Source organism: Hyaena hyaena, unplaced genomic scaffold (genome assembly GCF_003009895.1).
Source record: "Hyaena hyaena isolate Hyena2069 unplaced genomic scaffold, ASM300989v1 scaffold_124, whole genome shotgun sequence".
Classification (NCBI taxonomy): domain Eukaryota; kingdom Metazoa; phylum Chordata; class Mammalia; order Carnivora; family Hyaenidae; genus Hyaena; species Hyaena hyaena.
Genome location: NW_024080755.1, coordinates 3,411,811 through 3,433,217, shown reverse-complemented (window position 1 = coordinate 3,433,217; position 21,407 = coordinate 3,411,811). Strand labels below are relative to the sequence as shown.

At 39.4% G+C, this 21,407-nt stretch overlaps 1 protein-coding gene across 2 annotated transcripts in view; it reads right to left on the bottom strand.

The window, feature by feature from the left end:
• Positions 1 to 21,407, bottom strand: part of LOC120235166 (SEC23 interacting protein) — a 47,911-nt gene that overhangs the window by 12,471 nt on the left and 14,033 nt on the right. For both annotated transcript variants that reach the window (XM_039237340.1, XM_039237341.1), the window contains exons 5-13: positions 16,777 to 16,866; positions 15,323 to 15,443; positions 13,714 to 13,803; positions 12,536 to 12,677; positions 11,223 to 11,431; positions 10,520 to 10,638; positions 9,590 to 9,742; positions 7,457 to 7,552; positions 2,419 to 2,616 (exon numbers count right to left, since the gene is read on the bottom strand). In XM_039237340.1, coding sequence (XP_039093271.1) covers positions 2,419 to 2,616; positions 7,457 to 7,552; positions 9,590 to 9,742; positions 10,520 to 10,638; positions 11,223 to 11,431; positions 12,536 to 12,677; positions 13,714 to 13,803; positions 15,323 to 15,443; positions 16,777 to 16,866 — 1,218 coding nt within the window. The remainder of the gene's footprint in view (positions 1 to 2,418; positions 2,617 to 7,456; positions 7,553 to 9,589; positions 9,743 to 10,519; positions 10,639 to 11,222; positions 11,432 to 12,535; positions 12,678 to 13,713; positions 13,804 to 15,322; positions 15,444 to 16,776; positions 16,867 to 21,407) is intronic.

Here is a 21,407-nt window from a genome sequence, read left to right as displayed (position 1 = left end):
CTGTTTAAAGCCACCAAGGGTGTGATAGTTTGTAATGGTGGCCCGGGCAAGCTAATACATCCAATAACAAGTAAGTGACAAAATAAATCATTATATTTCCAAATAGTAACAAGGCAGTCATTAAAAATGAGAGAAATATCCAGGGACTTGGGAATATATTCATAATATAGTACTTGAAAACAGCAGTATAAACTTTTGATAAAACAATTATGTAGTGTTTTCCAGTTTTTATTAAAGTATATATATATAAATGTTAAATGCTTAAATAAAAGTCTAGAAGGGCTTGTTCAAACAGTGCACAGTGTTAGTTCCGGCTGAGGTGATTATGGTGTTATTTCCTTTCTCTTGCTTAAGTAGTTTCTTGGCTTTCTGGCAACTACTGTCCACACTGCCCCATAGCCCTTTGGGTAACAGACCCTACTTGCCCACATTGCCCGCCCCCCCCCACAGAGGCGGCATGTGACCCGGGCTGGGTCAATCAACCTGTGCCCCATTCCGCAGGCAGCATGAATTTACCCAACATGGACTTGTAACTCAAATCAGGTCAAATAAATTTTCCTAACTGGACCTATCAGGAGAGATTCCTGTTCCTCTGTGGTCATATAGCTTTAAGAGGAGGAGCCTACAGTCAAGGACACACATGAGTCCAGGTTCATGGAGAAGGCCAACTCCCAGAGAGGGGCATGCAGTGAGTGTGTCCTGGTCACAGTGCCCCTCATTCCACAAATCTCCTACACTCTGCTCCTTCACAGTTAAATGAGTAAATATCTGCCCTTTGTTTGCTAAAGTATGTTCAAGTTTGCTCATGGTTAAAAAGAAAGACATTTTAGGAGCACCTGCATGGCTCAGTTGGTTAAAGCGTCTTTGGCTCAGGTCACAATCTCATGGTTTCATGAGTTCAAGCCCCACGTTGGGCTCCACACTGACCGTACAGAGCGTGCTTGGGATTCTCCGTCTCCCTCTCTCTCTGCCACTTCCCCATTTGAACTGTCTCTGTCTCTCTCAAAATAAATAAGTAAACTTAAAATAATAATAATAATTAATAAATAAATAAAAACACATTTTAAAAAATACAATCTTTATCAATGAATTGGGTTAAAAGCTTGAACAGGCTATAACGCCTTGTTCCATTTTTAAACCAGTCACGAATTCCCTTATGATAATGGAACCTTAGAGACCCAACTATAAATACACTCAAAAAAACAATGTCTAAAAAGATTTTAATACTCCTAAGCCATTGAGATATAAGTATATTAAAGTATATCATTAAATATAGCACCCTTGAGTTCTTGGTTTTTTTTTTTTTTAATGTTTTATTTATTTCTAGGAGAGAGAGAGAGAGAGACAGCGTGAGCAGGAGAGGGTCAGAGAGAGAGGGAGTCACAGACTGAAACAGGCTCCAGGCTCTGAGCTGGCAGTCAGCACAGAGCCCGACGCGGGGCTCGAACCCACGAACCGCGAGATCATGACCTAAGCGAAAGTCGGACGCTTAACCGACTAAGCCACCCAGGCGCCCCGAGTTCTTGGTTTTTATAGAAATTTTCTGGGGAAAAAGAAATTTTTCTGCAAGGAAAGAATTACAAATACTAAAAACTGTAAGTTAAGTGAATGCAGCAAGTGTCTCTCACAGGAATCTAAGTACACAGCAGTCTCCCCTCATCCAAGGGGATACATTCCAAGACCCCCAGCGGATGCCTGAAACATCGGATAACGCTGTACGCTATATACTAAGTCTTTGCCTACACATACATACCTATGGCAAACTTTAACTTACAAATTAGGTATAATAAGAGATGAACAACAATAGTAATAAAAGAGAACAATGCCCACAATACACTGCACTAAAAGTTATGTGACAGACTACAGTCTCTCCTGAAATGTCCTCCTGTACTGCACTCCTCCTTCTTGTGATGACGTGAGAGGATAAAAGGCCTACGTGATGAGATGAGGTGGCGGGAACGACGGAGGCATGTGACATAACGCTAGGCTACTACTGACCTTCTGACCGTATGTCAGAAGGAGAATCATCTGCTTCCAGGCCACAGGTGACCATGAGTGACTAACTGAAAACTGCCGGTAACTGGAGACTACTGTGTTCAGAACATAATTTTCTTTCTAACTACCGCCACTCTGTTGGTAATGGCTATGAGAGACTAATGCTACAAAATATAAAATACTGCTACAAAACAATGGAAAAACTGAAATAAAAATAATTTCCAAAGTAATAATGTTCAATACACATTCAATCCCTCACTTTGAACATTTCCATGAAAGCAGCATACAATCCTGAGAGAAAATTAGTTTTCTCCATCGCCCCCCATAAATGTTGAATTTTTAAAGAATTTAAAGCCTACTCAAATAATAAAGATATGTGGTTCCAATATAAAATACGCAGCCCTAATCAACATATAAACTTACCTGTCCAGTGCCAACTTCAAAAGACTCATAATCAACGTGCACAGAAGATACATAAGCACCAACTGGAAGTTTCCTCTTGGATTCATTAGATTCTGAGGGGAGAGAAGCCATTTCTTTAGCTTTCTGAGCACTTTCCTCTTGCCCCTTTGTCGAAGCAGCCATCACTGCCTTCTTTTCTGATACTGCTTTTTTCTGTTCCTGTGAAAAATGAACAATTCATAACATAACCCTGAGGAAAAATTCAGTTAATCAGCTATCACTATGGAACACGTTATCTCCACGGTAAGGAATCTTCAGTCATTTCTCAGGCCATGTGGGGATTAGAGAAATGTCCTTTTTAGAGACACACACTAAATATTTGAGGAAGAAATGTCAGAATTTCTATAAATTACTGTAAAATCCTTAAGAAAAAAGGGGCCCCTGGGTGGCTCAGTCCATTGAGCATCTGACTTCGGCTCAGGTCATGATCTTGTGGTTTGTGGGTTTGAGCCCCGCGTCAGGCTCTGTGCTGACAGCTCAGAGCCTGAAGCCTGCTTCGGATTCTGTGTCTCCCTCTCTCTCTGCCCCCACCTCTCTCTCACCCTCACTCTCTCTCTAAAATATAAACATACATACATAAAATTCTGAAGAAAAAAATGATTAAGAGACTAAGAAAAAAACAACAAAACAGCAACAGTTAAATCTAAATACTGCCTATCATTCTACTATTCACTCTACATTTCTACATAACTTAGATTTTTAATAAAAAAATGCCAACTTTGTCCTTTACGATCTCAACTTTAGACAGATTAAAGTACCATTTAATTGTAAAATATATGCTTCCTATAAAGATGCAGATTTGGGTAGAAATTTCTTCATTCAACATGTGTATACCCATTACTTTATGTGCAGCCAGTGACTAGTTTTCCTCAAAACCATTTTGGGAAGAATGGAGGAGCGCACGCTACATCTAGAGTCACATGATGGAAAAACTACTCAGAGATAAAAAGGAATGAACTGCAAATGGTGCAACAATTGGATGAACCTCAAAAACATGATTTTGAGTAAAAGAAGCCAGATTCAAAAGAGTATAGGATGCGGATTCCATTTATGTGAACTTGTAGAGCCGCTAAAACTCAACAGGAACGGAAACCAAAGTAGTTATTGTGGGGGCGCCTGGTGGCTTAGTCGGTTAAGCGTCCGACTTTCACTTAGGTCATGATCTCGCGGTTCGTGGGTTCGAGCCCCGCGTCGGGCTCTGTGGTGACTGCCAGCTCAGAGCCTGGAGCCTGTTTCAGTCTGTGACTCCCTCTCTCTCTGACCCTCCCCTTCTCACGCTGTCTCTCTCTCTCTCTCTCTCTCTCCTAGAAATAAATAAAACATTAAAAAAAAAAAAAACAAAGTAGTTATTGTGTGGCAGGAGGAGTGGACTACAAAGAAGCGCGAGAGAACTATCTGGTGACAAAAATGTTTAACTCCTCTTTTAGGTGGTGATACACAGGTGCGAGACGTTCAAAACATCCTGCGCTGAACTGAAGAGACCCACATATTTCCGTTAGTAAGGAAGTAACCAAAGCTCTGGGAGCGTCTGTGGAACAGGTGTGTCTCTGCAGGAACGAGATCAAATCCACTCACGCTGGTTGGTGACCGCAGCCCGGCCCAGCGGCCTGACAGAGTCAGGTGACCACGAGCAGCCCCCTGAGGGGACTGGCCCGATAGCCACAAGCCCACATCTCAGGGGCCCTCACTCGCCAGCTTGCACGTGTCGGCCTAAGACTCTACTGAAAATGGCGCCCCAACAAAACCGCTGGCCAAATGATCCTGTCTATTAAGGACTTGAAAACGCCAGGAGATCGGGAAACAAGTCTACTTGGTCAATTCAGTACGCCGAAAGAGAAAAGAGAACTCTCTGCCACTGCCAGCCTCCTTTTCCACTTCCTAATACACCCCCAAGATTTCTTACTAATCACTGAATAATTACAATGACTGCTCTGAGGTTCCCAACAGCCTCTCACTGCTTGACAGCAGTGGTTCTCAGTGTCCCCTCAAAACTGGAGCAAGCGGTTTACTGGTGCTATACGAAACTATCGCCCATTTCACATACACACAAAAAAATTTTTTTTAATGACGTCAATCCAATTTAAAAATGGGCAGAGTATTTGAATAGACACACACATACACATGGCAAACAGGTACATGAATGTATGTTTCACGTCATTAACCACCAGGGAAATGCAAAGCCAACCTGCAATGAGGTATCACCTAACAACTGTTAGAACGGCTGTGATCAACAAAGGCAAGAGATAACTAGTTTTGGAAATAATGTAGAGAAAAGGGAACACTTGCACACTGTTCATGGGAATGTTAATTGGTGTAGCCACTACAGAAAACAGTATGGAGGTTCCCACCAAAATTAAAAGCAGGTATGCTATATGATCCAACAATTCCACTTCTAGAGGTACAACCAAATGAAACAAAATCACAGTCTTTTACATCTGTAACCCCAAGTTCATTACATCATTTGTTACACAATAGTCAATATATGAAAACAACCTAAGTGTCCATTGATGGATGAATGAATAATGTTTTGGTACGTGTGTGTATAAATTTGTGTATGTGTGTCTGTGTGTGTATATACAGACAGGAATATTATTTATCAATAAAAAGAAAGGAATCTTGCTATTTGCAACATGGATAGACCTTGAGGGCATTATGAAAGGTGAAATAAGACAGAGAACACAAATGCTATGTGATCTCACTTAAATGTGGAATCTAAAAATCAACAAACTGGGGCGCCTGGGTGGCTCAGTCGGTTAAGCGGCAACTTCGGCTCAGGTCATGATCTCACGGTTCATGGGTTCGAGCCCCGCATCGGGCTCTGTGCTGACAGCTAGCTCAGAGCCTGGAGCCTGTTTCAGATCCTGTATCTCCCTCTCTCTCTGACCCTCCCCTGCTCATGCTCTCTCAGAGCTCTCTCAGAGAGAGAGTGTCTGTCTCTCTCAGAAATAAAACATTTTAAAATAAATAAATAAAAATTTAAAAAAATCAACAAACTTATAAAACTTGAGAACCATTTGGTGTTGCCAGAGATAAGGGTTGGGGGTATGAGAAACGGGTAAGGGGGGTTAAAAAGTACAATCTTCCAATTATAGGATTTTAAAAAAACATTTTTAACCAAACTGAGAATAGAACTGTCTCAATTTTAAGCTTAGCTCCAATTTTTTTCCCTTTAGCACTCCATATCAGCCAGTGGGCCCTAGCCAATAGCAAAAGAAAGCAAATGTTAATGGAAAAACCAGGAAGGAATCAAAATGTTAAAAACTCATATACTACCGATACATTTGCTCATGGCTGAAATTTTATAATGTGGTTTATTGTACATATTTTTAAGTTTTAAAATTTCTAAAATAGAAATTAAACTTTTATACTTACAGATGATTTGATACTAAATCTTCATTTGTGACAGAACTAATAAGCAGGTCAGCATTTCATGGTATTTCTTTAAAAGCACCATGACTTTCAGGGCACCTGGATGGCTCAGTCGGTTAAGCATCCAACTCTTGATTTTGCTCAGGTCATGATCTCAAGGTTTTTGACATCAAGCTCCACATAGGGCTCTGCACTGGCAGCTTGGAGCCTGCGTGGGGTTCTCTCTCCCTCCCTCTCTGGCCCCCCCTCCCCACTTATACACACATACTTTCTCCCTCTCTCTCTCTCAAAACAAACTAACTTAAAAAAAAAAAGTACCATGACTTTCATGGTCATGAAAACATGCTTAAGAACCACTCCCTTATAAAAGAAAATCCAAACTCCAACACCTGCCATTCTAGCCTCCAGGACCCCCGGTCCTACTGTATTCCCAGCTCATCTGCTGTTTCAGCCACAGGAAATGACAAGCCCCCTCCTGGAAGGCCATCTCCCCTGACCCTTCTCTCCTTCAAGCTCAAGCAGCAGCATTCGGAGGAGTCTTCTCTCACCACTCCCAGCCCCTTCTCCCCAGGCCAGAAATGGCACCCTCCCCTGGCTCTGACGGCACAGATGGTACCCTGCTACGGGACCGATGCATCATTTGTGGTCAAATCTCTGCCCCTAACTAGACTTGTTCATCTCCAAACCCCAAATACCAAGCATGGAGCCTGACCCAAAAAACACCCATAAAATGCTGAAGAACTCAACTACACAAGCTGATCATAACAAATCAGTCCTAACACTTTATAGTCCTATTGCACATAAGGTGACGGATGTGAAGTTCCAAACACATGACACAAATAAAAGAACAAATCCAAAAGATGGAAGGATCAACATAAACCATCATAACAGCAAAACAAATAAAGCAGCCACCCTAAGTGTTAATTTTTCTAAGTATTTAGAAAATGTGTCAAATTAACTTGATCAATAAATGAAAATTAAACAAGTGAGTTCTTCCCAGTTGGTCTATTTCTTTCTACATGCTTTTGAGTTGTGGCTTTGTTTTGTATTGTTAAGAATTTTTGCTTTTTGGTTGTTACTTAATGAGATTTTAGTGGGTCTATTCTTGTTTCTTTAGATGGTGAGGCCTGGGAAGGGAGAATGTGTGCTAATATTTACTGGGGGCAAAGCTGACATGTGTTATTTCATCCTCACTGCAGCTCTAGAAGGACGGTAGCATCACTCACATTTTAGAAATGAGGGAAACCAAAGATCCAAAAAGTGAAGCAAGTTGCTCATGAAGAAGTAGCTACTAAGGAGTTGACCTGGGCACTAATGTGACCAATCCATCTACCTGTCCAGGGCTTACTCAGTGTTTGCACCAGGAAATCCCAAAATACCAATTTTAAAGCTGCAAGTCCTTCAGCCTGGGAATTCTCTCAGTTCCAGGAAAATCGGGATGGTCAGTCACCCTAGGATTGAAAGTCCAACTCCGGTTGACTCCAAAAGTCTGGGCCTCCATCAACACGACCGTGCCCTTGGGCAAGGAGCACCCTGCTGGCCTAACCATACCAGTATCAGCACAAACTTCCAAAATACAAACCAAAAGATGAGTTTGGGTTTCTATTTTTAGGGCAGAAATAAACTTTACCAGTTTAACTGCTTTCTGTTTTACAAAGTTAGCAATCTTCTTTCTGGGTCCAAGGGGTATGCCCATCTCCTTCAGGTCATCAACTGTGCACATAAGCTTTAAAAGGAAACAAACAAGCACATTAGTTAATTGGTCTAATGACAGATAAACTGAAACTGAAATAAGGAAATGATAGCATGAAACCATTTCATTGAAAGCAATCTAAGATTCAGTTGATTTTTTAAAAGTTCATTTGTTTTTAGGGGCACCTGGGTGGCTTAGTCAGTTGGGCGTCTGACTTCGGCTCAGGTCATGATCTCAGGGTCCGTGAGTTCGAGCCTCGCGGTGGGCTCTGTGTTGACAGCTTGGAGCCTGGAGCCTGCTTCAGATTCTGTGTCTCCCTCTCTCTCTGCCCCTCCCCCACTCACGCTCGGTCTGTCCCAAAAATAAACACTAAAAATATATATATATATATTTTTTTTTTTAATGTTTTTTATTTTATTTCTAGGAGCGAGAGAGAGAGACAGCATGAGCAGGGGAGGGTCAGAGAGAGAGGGAGTCACAGACTGAAACAGGCTCCAGGCTCTGAGCTGTCAGCACAGAGCCCGACGCGGGGCTCGAACCCACGAACCGTGAGATCATGACCTAAGCGAAAGTCGGACGCTCAACCGACTGAGCCACCCAGGCGCCCCTGTATATAAATATATTTTTAAAGTTCATTTGTTTTTAAATCATGGATTGATTTAGGTTGTAAAATCTGGGGCCTCCACATCTAAATCATTCTATTCATTTTTAGCAGAAAATACATGCATGTTATATTAAACTCAAAAGCTACATTGTCGAGCAGACAATGAAGTCTCTCCCCTCCACTCCTGTCCCAACCACCCCTCTCAACAGCCACTGCTGACAATCTGCTCTCCTTCCAGAGACATCTTCTGTATACACAGCACCTACGTGGTTTTCCTTGTATGTGTAGCCTGCTATACAAACAGGATTAAACTGTGCGCTTTTCTCATAACATATCCTAGGAATCATCTCACACCAGTATCTCTGACACTGCCTTATTTATCCAATAGCTGCAGGTATTCCATCACGTGCATGCACCATTAATTATTTCACTGGTGCCCTACTGGTGGACATGGGATGTGTTTCTAAGGTTTTGCTATTATAAACAGTGCTGTAGTGAGTACCCTTGTAGAAAGTCTTGCATAGGGGCATCTGGGTGGCTCAGTGGGTTAAGTGTCCAACTTCAGCTCAGATCATGATCTCACCATTCGTAAGTTTGAGCCCCGTGCCCCACATCAGGCTCTGTACTGACAGCTCAGAGCCTGCAGCGTGCTTCAAATTCTCTGTCTCCCACTCTCTCTGTCCCTTCCCTGCTTACCTCTCTCTTTCAAAAACAAACATTAAAACTATACATACATAATAACTTAAAAGAAAAGAAAACTCTGTGTAAATAGTTCTCCACAGGAATGATTTCTGGCAGTCAAACTGCTAATGCAAGAGATATGGCTTTTTTTGTATTTTAAAGGATATTACCAAACTCCTTTCCATAGAGGTGGTACCAATTTACAGTCTCACTAATGATATGTAAACCGTGCATACTTCCCCTCATTCTGGCCCCACAGTATGCTATCAAGCTCTTTATTTTGGCCAAACTGAAAGGTTAAAAAAAACTCACTGCACTTTCACTCTGCCTTTCACTCATGAGTTTTCACATGATAAGAAGTCACTTGTTATTTCCTTTTCTGTTTATCATCTGTTCATATTCTTGACCTATTTTCCTATTGTGTTAGCAGTGTTGGAACTATTTTGTAGGAGCTTTGAATAATAAGGAAATAAGGCCTTTGTCTATAAGGTGTGTTCCAAATATTCTTCTTAATCTATCGCTGGCCGTTAGACGTTGTTTAGGGCAACTCGTGCTATGCAATTTTCCTCTTACGGCTTCTGAGTTTTGTGTCATACTTACAGGCCTTCCCAGATTATACTAAGACAAACAAACAAACAAAACTCCTATTCTCAATTTTTCAAGCATTTAAGTCTCTGCCTTATCTGAAATGTATTACAATGTAAGAATGTTCAAATCAGCCTAATTGTTGATCTTACAACAGGAAAAACAATGTTAAACAAAATGAATCAAAGTATCACCAGTACCAGAGATTCCATGTCAATCTTTTCCTTTTCAAAAGTGCTAACGTATTCAGAGAGGCTAAGTGCTTCCAGAGTTTCTTGCAAACTTAGGACTTCTTCATTTTCAACATCAAGGTCACAAGACTCATCCAAAGTCAGCTTTGGCTCTTCAGACATCTTAAAAAAAAAAAAAAAAAAAAAAGTCAAGGGAACATTACAAAGCTCAGAAAAACTCCCACAAAATGTCTCCTGACCTACAGAAAATCTTAAACAATTTTGCTCCAAAAAGAAATCAATTTTAGGTAGTTTATCATCCAAAGTTTGAATAGTCTGAAAAAGAATATAAATGTAATAAATCATTCTCACTCCCATTTTCTACAGTAATTTGCTTAACATTTTTTTAAATCATAAACTTTCTCTCATGTTTAAATTTATAATCCAGGGGCACCTGAGTGGCTCAGTCGGTTAAGTGTCCAACTTTGGCTCAGGTCACAATCTCACGGTTCGTGGCTTCGAGCCCCACATTGGGCTCTGTGCTGACAGCTAGCTCAGAGCCTGGAGCCTGCTTCAGATTCTGTGCCTCCCTCTCTCTCTGACCCTCCCCTGCTCAGGCTGCCTCTCTCTCTCAGAAATAAAGAAAAACATTTAATTAATTAATTAATTTATTTATAATCCAGAAGGAAGAAGAGTGAGAAACTCCAACAAGTTATATGATCCTATCACACTTATAAACCTCAGGATAATTTGATTTATAAAAACATTTCAGGGGCACCTGGCTGGTCCAGTCAGAAGACTGTGACTCCTGACCTCAACAATGTGAGTTCAAGCCCCACGTTGGGTGTAGAGATTACTTAAATAAACAAACCTTATAAAAAATAAAATTTCAGGAAAGAGTTCAGACTTTAATAAACTGTTCAGCTTCACCTCTAACTGTGAATGTTAATAAGACCATACCTGCTTTTCCTGAAAATATGGCTGCTTCACAACTCCATTAGCAACAGCAAAAGGCCCGGGAGACTTTGACAAATTCAAATCTTTTTGATTAGAGAGGATGTCAAACAATATTAAAGAGCCTAGAAAAAAAATTGCATTTTGCTTTATAATGTACTACTAATTTTGTAACACTGATCACGCTTTTTTGTTTTAACAAACTCCCTAGGCAGAAATCATACAAAAGTTAAATGTCAATCAAGATCTGATCATCAATATCACTGGTTTACCAAACATAGAATAAATTAAAATATAAAGCATTCCTAGGTCATTGAAAAGGAAAGGCAGAATCTAACTAGACTCACCGCATTCATGTCTACCCTTTAAAAAACTTAAAACCTGAGGCACCTGGTTGGCTCAGTCAGTTGAGCATCCGACTTTAGCTCAGGTCACAATCTCATGGTTCGTGGGTTTGAGCCCCACATTGGGCTCTGTGCTGACAGCTCAGAGCCTGGAGCCTGCTTTAGATTCTGTGTCTCCCTCTCTCTCTGTTCCTCCCCTGCTCGCACTCTATCTCTCTCTCAAAAATAAACATTAAAAAAATAATAAAATAAAAACGAATTAAAACCTATAATTCTAAATAGCGCACTAACATTGTCATCCTCTCTAAAAGCAGTGAGGACTCAACAAAAATCGTGTTTAAAATGTGGATACTTGACAGTTTTACCTAAACTATGACCAGCAACAGAGACGCCTCCTTTGAAGTCTGGATTCCGACTCATAAATAGTGCATGCAGACGGTTTATCTCCATGCTCACTTTTTCCACAATCGTCTGACAGTAGGTGGGGCTATTGTAAAATAAAATATCTAGCAAGGTTTCATTGGTAAAGTGACGAAACCGACCAATACTTGGTAAGGTGATTTTCTTAATGTTCCTGTTTAGAGAAAAAAAAAAAAGTATATTCAGTCAATAGCCACCTTAAACCTACAGATTTTTTAAAGTTTAGATACTGATTTCTAAATATACAACAAATAAAAGAATCCCACAGGCTAATTATGAGTTGATTCTGTAGACAAACTTATTATAAATCAATCAAGATAAAGCAAAAATTATGTGTGCCTATAGCTATACTGGGACTTTGGGGACTCATGAAGAGTTATTACATAAAAGAAAGGCTATGTAAAAACTTAAATGTTATTTTTAAAGAGGAAAGGCTACTCTTTTATTTTTCTTCCAATTAACTGGAATCAGGATACCTGACAAAAATTGTGGTGGACAGGACAACAGGGAATATAACAAAGAATCAGAAAGCAGCTTCATGCACTGAAAATCTTTCCTGATTTGAAAATGGAGACAGCCAAGTTCGTGAACATCCAAAGAGCAAGAAAACACCCTCATAATAGGGCCTAGCATAGAACAACATATGGCATAACACATTTTGTGTTATCGAGTTGCTCTGCAATATGATTTAAGTATTGGCCCTGTGTCCCAGCAGAAATACTTACTGAAACTGCGCTTCTCAACTGGGAGCATTCAAAACCGAGTGGGGAGCTTTAACTTGTCACAGTGCCTACAGAGTGCTGCTCATCTTTAACAATGAGACGGAGATGTTTTTGGCAGTTATGGGTTTGGGGGTTGGGGGGGCGAGGGGCTGCTGCTGCCTAGTGAGTAGAGGCCAGGATGCTCCTAAATGTCCTAACATGGACAGGACAGCCCCTTGTCTAAACTACTATAGATGAGAATAGTATTCTAAAGCTGGCTTAAATTCCTTAAATTTAAATATTCATAATAGGAATGCATACATATGCCTACGCACATGCGCAAAAACACACACGTAAACACACAAGTAGCATATAAACATTAACAGCCAATACTTAAATCATATTGCAGAGCAATTAGATAATTTTTTTTTCAACTAGATCATTTAAATAGAGGACTGTATTTGTTGAATATATCTGTTGAAGCTATTCATATTATGGTTTAAATCTTGAATCTAAGTGTGAGTAATCTGAATGACAAGTTATCGAAGTCCACAAACCTGTCAACGCCTGTGGCGTCCCCACCCAAGGAACTATGCCAATGAACAGGAAGGAATTCCACTCTGCTTACTTTCCGATCATCTAAAGATTTCTTGAAATGTGTCTGCAGCAATTTCAGAGAAACCACTCTAAAATCATCCACTTGAAAAAAAATTCAGGAAGACAAATTAGATAGATTAAATTTTCCCAGCTTGACAGGTAGTTAGCAATTCCCTGAACTATGCCAGTATGCTCTGTAACAAACTTCTTAAGAAAAAGAAAGAAAAGAATAACAAAATCAGTCCAATGAAGAAAAAACCCAACCTTCAGGAAGCTCTTTTTTAGTTTTCAATAGTTTAGGGGAAGATGTAAATGACTGAAGAATATTTAATTTAACTACCATCTCTGGAAGGGAGCATGGCGTTATGGGTACAGACTCTGGAATCAAACTCCCTGCCGCGGGACCCCTGCCTGAGAACCCACAGACGGCGATACCGGAGAGGCTAACTTATAACTTAGGCTTACGGGCCTCAGTGCCTCACCTGTTAGTGCAGAGGACAGTGATGGCTCCTATGCCCCCGAGGTTTATCAGGAGAGGTAAGTAAAACAATACATGCAAAAGGCCTGGCACAAACCAAGTATGCCATGAATATGAACTATTACACAGATATAAAAATAACACTTCCGAAATGTAAGTAAATCAGGCAGACTCACTGTTCCATTAAACAACTTCTTTCAACAAATTCACTTTAAAGTTAAAGCTCAAAGCACAGGTATTCCTAGTTGCTAGAGGTGCTTAGGCAGAGGGGGTGTGTCAGAAAGGCTAGACTATTTCAAAGACTGTCTACTTCTAATTCTTCTAATTCTTCACAGTCTAGGATTTTAAGAGTTGTACGTATTGTAAGAGCAAGTTAAATACAAATTATTTCCCCGCAACCTTTTAAAAGTCTCCCCGTACAGTTCGTCAGCCAGAAGTATACAGCTAGAAACAATCTTAAAAATGAACAGTTAGTTTTGAGTGAACAGCTCTTTTTAGAAAATTTGTCAGATATTTTCTATTTGTTTTAACATAAGTGTGTCACCTTTTGAATTTCTCTACTACCAGAAAATGATATTTGTTCCAAGAAAAAAAAAAGATCATTTAAGTGTTCTTCTATTAGTTCTCAAGTCATTGCATGAAATAAAATGACTAACTTACCACATTCAATAATGCTTCTAAAGCGCAAGTCACACACAGGTCCAATGCCATGCACCATGAACACCAAATGGTCAACCCGAGGCATTTCCCCTACAAAAGAAATGCACACGAACCTGAACACGTGCAGTATTATATATAGATATCCCTTTTCTCATCACAAACTGGGCAAAGAACTGTAAGACCCTTCCATGCTAATAAGCTTCATTGCTCTCTATGAAATGAGAAGAACACAGCTCAAGGTCCATCTCGGTAAATAACAGTGAACTAGGCCAAGAAGTGGAGGAAGGTCACCTCTGACCCCAAAAGTTATGAGCATGTGATAATCAGTAGTTTTGTGCCTCCTGAGTCTCCATAACCTTTGTGATTTCTTCAGAGCCCCCAGGAGCCCCACATGGAAAAGCGATATGCCAACATTCAAACTTGAAAGTATTTCCCCCAATGGGGCGCCTGGCTGGCTCAGCTGGAGAAGCATGCGACCCCTGATCTTGGGGTTGTGATTCCAAGCCCCACACGGGGTATAGAGACTACTTAAATAAATAAATATAATTAATTCAAATAAAATATTTTCAGATTTTCCCCAAATCCGTCCCTTTCCCTATAGAATATATCTTCTGTATCAAGAACAACTTCAAGTTATATATAGGAACATCAAGTTAAATCTTTTATCTTACTCTGGCACATAGGAACATCTACAAGTTAAATTTACTATTTTACTCTGGTTATTTTGTTCAGATTTATAACACAAGTACATTTATCTTATAATTTCATAAGACAATGAAACAAAAATAAAGTATGTAACTGTCAAAATAAAATGTTATTTCTTTCTTAAATGTTTATTTCAGAGAGAGAGAGGGCGCACACAGGTGCCAGCGCAAGCAGGGGAGGGGCAGCAAGAGGGAGATGGGATCTGAAGTGGGCTCTGTACTGACAGCAGAAAGCCTGATGCAGGGCTCAAACTCGCCAGCCTGCTCATGACCTGAGCAGAAGTCAGACATTTAACCGATGAACCACTCAGGTGTCCCTAAAATGTGTATTTTAAATGGTGTAACAGGAGAAACCAAAGCATATACACTGGAGCAGGGGCTGATGAAACGGCCCAAATCCTGCTCATTGCCTGTTGTTTACAAAGCTTTACTGCAACACAGCTATGCTCATTTGCTTATATATCATCTACAGATGCTTTCATACTGCAATGGCTGAGTTGAGTAGATGTGACAAAGTCCATATGGCCTGAAATATTTACTATTTGACCCTCAACAGAAGGAGTTTGCAAACTTTTGCACTAGAGTAATACAAGGTAGATAAGGCATGACCTAAAAAAGCCCAAAAGTATTGCCAAAAGCCTGGTTTCAACCAGCAAAGTGTTTCTTCGCAACAACACATATTTTAGAATCTACATTATGTGATTTGTAGATTTTCAACAGGATTCTCAACTTAAAAATTAAGAGAGGGAAAATCGAATAAAAAGAAAGGTATGTGCCAATCTGGCTGATTTCTGTATGTTACGGCAGGTAGTCCTAATACCTGCTTCCTTTTTCATCATTCTAAAAAATGATGCTAAAATAGATGAGTCTAAAAATGACCTTGGCCCTAAACAAACTATACACACCATCAGGAATTTCATCAAGGTTATCATCAATTCCACGCTTTACAACCCTGGGCCTTGTCTGTCCATCTTGTGTGGTTCCCCATTCATCTGGCACTGATGAAGGCTGGAACTGAACAATAACCTTCAAGACACGACAGAAGGATTATGACAGAGCTCGCGACCAAGTTCATTTCCACTACAGGCTACACAATTTATTTCAATACACAATAAACTACTTCATAGTATGAATAGTTCATAAATCAAGTTCGTACTGTTCTCCCAAAACCGATTTTATAACAGTCCTGCAAGAGTTCATTAACCATTAAAACTAGGCAAATCAATACCATTACCTCCAATGCTTATACTGGAAAATACTACAACTAAATCAGAAGTAGTATACCTTCATTTAAAAAATTAATGCAATAATCCAGGGTTATGCATAAGAAATTAAGGAAAAGCTACCTAAAATAGAGGAATCTTTATCTTACAAAAATATTTACAGCATAGTCCTTTATAAAAATAGCAAGATTCCCAATTAACTTACAAATTCAGTTTCAATGCCAAAAACTGACTATACTCACTGGTTTTTAAGAAAACATATATTCTCTTAAATCAACTATATTAAACTTAGTCCCATGTCACACAGAAAATTTTCTTCAAAAACAAAAAGAAGGACGCGCATTAGACGGTATGCAAAATGTTTGTGTTTGCATCAAAAACAAATACAAAACAAAAGGTCAAGAGTAGTTAACATCAGGAGGAGAAACAGGAAATGCAGAGTAAGAGGCTTTTATTTTTGATGTGATACATTTTTATTGTTTCAAGTTTGTTGGCATATGAGTGTTTTTATTTTTATTTATTTCAGTACCAATAAGAACTATAGAAGTGATGAGATTAAAATTATTTTTGTCTTATGTTTTTCTAAAATAAATAGCCTATGTTCTGAGAAACTATGGTATGCCAAGCACTATGCTAGATGTTTTTGTAGAAATTACTTCATTTTATTTAAAATATGATCCTGACCCTGGGAAGTAAATCTTATTACAGGTGAGGAACCTGGAGCTCAGAGAGACTAAGTGTGGTAAATGAAAGAAGACCACGAATTGTATCTTTAAAAAAGCCAAGTTCATGGAGACAATACAAACAAAAAGAGGAAGAACGTATCTTTAAAAGTTGAAATGAAACATCATCAAGCACAGAGTGGGCAAATTAGGCTGCACACTATGCTTCAGCTGACACGAGGCCATAAATAGAAACCTCATGAGAAAAATTTAAATTTCTTTTTTGTTTCTATGACCAATGTGATATAGTAAGCTTTTAAAAGCCACATGCTAGTTACAAATAAATCGCTACAGAAGTTAATAAAAATGAACATCTATCAATCACATTCAATAAAACCATTATTAAAATGAACCTTACACTTTATTATCTTTTTTTTCTCCTTAACACTTTAATATCTTAAACAATAACATTACCTTCGGGTTGTGCATAACGATGGTCTCTCCGCTTGGGAACTCTAATCTACGGTGCCACTGATTGGTGGTTACTGCTTTTTTATATTCAGCCTAAAATAATAGAAACATATAATCCAATAAGACAAATCTATGCCATGCTGAGAAAAAGTGTGGAAGTATAACTATGTTGATGATAAAAATAATGTAACAGCTCTCATGTACTAATTGTCATACCTGTCTGTCACTTTACACACATTACCTTATTTAGTTAATTACTCTCAATAAATAAGATTGTCCTCATTACATAGAGGAGAGAACAAAGGTTTATACAGTCTATTAGTTTCCTAGGGCTGCTATAACAAAGTACCACAAAACGAATGGCTTAAAACAATAAAAATGTACTGTCTTGGGCGCCTGGGTGTCTCAGTTGGTTAATCCCCGACTTCAGGTCAGGTCATGGTCTCGTGGTTTGTGGGTTTGAGCCCCGTGTCTGGCTCTGTACTGACAGCTCAAAGCCTGGACCCTGCTTCAGATTCTGTGTCTCCCTTTCTCTCATTGCCCCTCTTCTACTTGCTCTCTCTCTCTCTCTCTCAAAACTAAAAAAACATTTTAAAAAAATTTTTTAAAGAAAAAGAAGTGTACTGTCTCACAGGTCCAGAGACTACAGTAAGTGTGAAGTCAAGTGTCAGCCACGGCAGTGTCCCTCTGAAACCTATAGGGAACGCCTCCCTTGCCTCTTCCTAGCTTCTGGTAGTTTGCCAGCAATCTTTAGTGTTCTTGGCATTACAGATGCATACTCCAATTCTCTATTTTTACTTGGTATGACATCAAGTCACATTGGATTAGGGGCCCACCATTCTCCAGAATGATCCCATCCTAACTAGCTGTACCTGCAAGAACCCTGTTTCCAGGAAAGATCACATTCTGAGGTGCTAGAGGTTAGGGCTTCAACATATCTTTTCTGAGGTGCAAAGGAGGACACAATTCAACCCGTCAGTAGACATTATAAGTTCACAGTTTGCACGAGATCCCACATGTAAAGTAGCAAGGGCAGAACCGCAGTTCACTCCCACCCTCAAATTTCTGACTCCAAAGACTGGACCATTGAACAGTCTTCTTACTCCCCCTCCAGATACAGTATTCTGCTCTCTACAAGGCAAAAAAAAAAAGTCTGAGGGCCTCCTGGAGAGAGATGCAAGATGAGATCATGGGGAACCTCTGGCACACTCATGGTCTGATTTTTTTTTTTAATTAATAACATAAACTACCAAAACTGAAACAGGAAGAAACAGAAAACTGAACAGGCCCATAACCAGTAAAGAAATCGAATTAGTAATCAAAAATCTACCAAAAAAACAAGAGTCCAGGGCCAGATGGCTTTCCAGGGGAATTCTACCAAACATTTAAAGAAGAGTTAACACCTATTCTTTTGCAGCTATTCCAAAAAAATTGAAATGGAGGGGGCGCCTGGGTGGCTCAGTTGGTTAGGTGGCCAACTTCGGCTCAGGTCACGATCTCACATTTTGTGGGTTCGAGCCCCGAGTCGGGCTCTGTGCTGACAGCTAGCTCAGAGCCTGGAGCCTGTTTCAGATTCTGTGTCTCCCTCTCTTTCTGCCCCTCCCCTACTCACGCTGTCTCTCTCTCTCAGAAATAAATAAAACATTAAAAATTTAAAAAAAAATAGAAATGGAAAACTTTCAAACTCATTCAATGAAGCCAGCATTACCTTCATTCCAAAACCAGACAAAGACCCCACTTTTTAAAAAGGAGAACTACAGACCAATTGCCCTGATGAATGTGGATGTAAAAATCCTCAACAAGATACTAGCCAATGGGATCCAACAATACCTTAGAAGAATTATTCAACACGACTGCGTGGGATTTACACCTGGAATGCAGGGCTGGTTCAAAACAGCCCTATCTGCAAAAGAATCAATGTGATACATCACATCCATAAAAGAAAGGACAAGAACCACATGATCCTCTCAATAGACACAGAGAGAGCATTTGACAAAATATAGTGTCCTTTCTTGATAAAAACCCTTGAGAAAATAGGAACAGAAGGATCATACCTCGAGATCATAAAAGCCATATATGAAAGACCCAACGCTAATATCATCCTCAATGGGGAAAAACTGACAGCTTTCTGCCTAAGGTCAGGAACACGAGCCGGATGTCCACTCTCACCACTATTATTCAACATAATATTGGAAATCCTAGTCTCAGCAATCAGACAACACAAAGGAATAAAAGGCATCCAAATCAGCAAGGAGAAAGTCAAACTTCATTCTCCACAAATGACGTGATACTCTATATGGAAAACCCAAAAGATTCCACCAAAAAACTGATAGAACTGATCCATGAATTCAGCAAAGTCGCAGGACATAAAAATCAATGCATAGTAATCAATTAAATTTCTATACACCAATAATGAAGTTAACACAGAGAAATCAAGGAATCGATCCCATTTACAATTCTACCAAAACCCATAAAATACCTAGCAATAAACCTAACGAAAGAGATGAAAAATCTATACATCGAAAACTATGCAAAGTTTATGAAAGTAACTGAAGAAGACATTAAAAAATAGTAAAATATTCCTTGCTCCTGGACTGGAAGAACAAATACTGTTAAAATGTCGATACTACCCAAGGCAATCTACATATTCAATGCAATCCCTATCAAAATCCCACCAGCATTCTTCACAGAGCTAGAACAATCTTAAAATCTGTATGGAAACAGAAAAGATCCCATATAGCCAAAGCAATCCTGAAAAGGAAAACCAAAGCTGGAGGCATTACAATCCCAGACTTCAAGATGTATTACAAAGCTGCAATCATCAAGACAGTATGGTACTGGCACAAAAACACTCAGATCAATGCAACGAAATAGAGAATCCAGAAATGGACCCACAAATGTATGGCCAACTAATCTCTGACAAAGCAGGAAAGCATACCCAATGAAATAAAGACAAGTCTCTTCAACAAAAGGTGTTGGGAAAACTGGACAGCAACACGCAGAAAAATGAACCTGGACCATTTTTTTGTGTAAGCCATACACAAAAATAAACTCAAAATGGATGAAAGACCTAAACGTAAGACAAGAAGCCATCAAAATCCTAGAGAAGAAAGCAGGCAAAAACTTTGACCTCAGCCACAGCAACTTCTTACTCAACATGTCTCCAGAAGCAAGGGAAACAAAAGCAAGAAGAATCTATTGAGACCTCATGAAGATTAAAAGCTTCTGGGGCACCTGGGTGGCTTAGTCGGTTAAGCGTCCAACTTCAGCTCAGTTCATGATCTCATGGTCTGTGGGTTCGAGCCCCACGTCGGGCTCTGTGCTGACTGCCAGCTCAGAGCTTGGAGCCTGTTTCAGATTCTGTATCTTCCTCTCTCTCTGACCCTCCCCTGCTCACGCTGTGTCTCTCCCTCTCTCAGAAATAAAAAAAAAGAAAAAAAATTAAAAAGAAAAAAGATAAAAAGCTTCTGCACAGCAAAGGAAATAATCAATAAAACTAGAATGCAACTGATGGAGTACGAGAGGATACTTGCAAATGATATATTAGATAAAGGGTTAATATCCAAAATCTATAAAGAACTTATCAAACTCAACACCCAAAAAACAAATAATCCAGTGAAGAAATGGGCAAAAGACATGAATAGACACTTTTCCAAAGAAGACATCCAGATGGTCAACTGACACATGAAAAAATGCTCAACATCATTCACCATCAGAGAAATAAATATTAAAATCACAATGAGATACCACCTCACACCTGTCAGAATGGCTAACATTAACAACTCAGGCAACAACAGATATTGGCGAGGATGCGGAGAAAGGATCTCTTTTGCACTGCTGGTCGGAATGCACACTGGTGCAGCCACTCTGGAAAACAGTATGGAGGTTCCTCAAAAAGTTAAAAACAGAACTACCCTATGACCCAGCAATTGCACTACTAGGTATATATCCATGGGATACAGGTGTGCTGTTTCGAAGGGACACATGCACCCCAAATGTTTATATAGCAGCACTATCAACAATAGCCAAAGTATGGAAAGAGCCCAAATGTCCATTGACAAATGAATGGATAAAGAAAATGTTATATATATATATATATATATATATATATATATATATACACACACACACACGTATATCTATGTATATATGTATACACACACACACACACACACACTGCAATATTACTCAGCAATCAAAAGAATGAAATCTTGCCATTTGCAACTACATGTTTGGAAACAGAGGGTATTATGCTAAGCGAAATTAGTCAGAGAAAAACAATATCATATGACTTCACTCATATGAGGACTTTAAGATACAAAACAGAAGAACATAAGGCAAAGGAAGCAAAAAGAATATAAAAGCAGGGAGGGGGACAAAACATAAGAGATTCTTAAATATGGAGAACAGAGGGTTGCCGGTGGAGCTGTGGGGGGGATGGGCTAAATGGGTTAGGAGCATTAAGGAAGACACTTGTAGGGATGAGTACTGGGTATTATACATAAGGGATGAATCCCTGGAACCTACTCCTGAAATCATTATTGCACTATATATTAACTTCGATGTAAATAAATAAATAAATCACTAAGCAACTAGGAAAAAAAATAACAACAATGATTAATTGACAATCATGT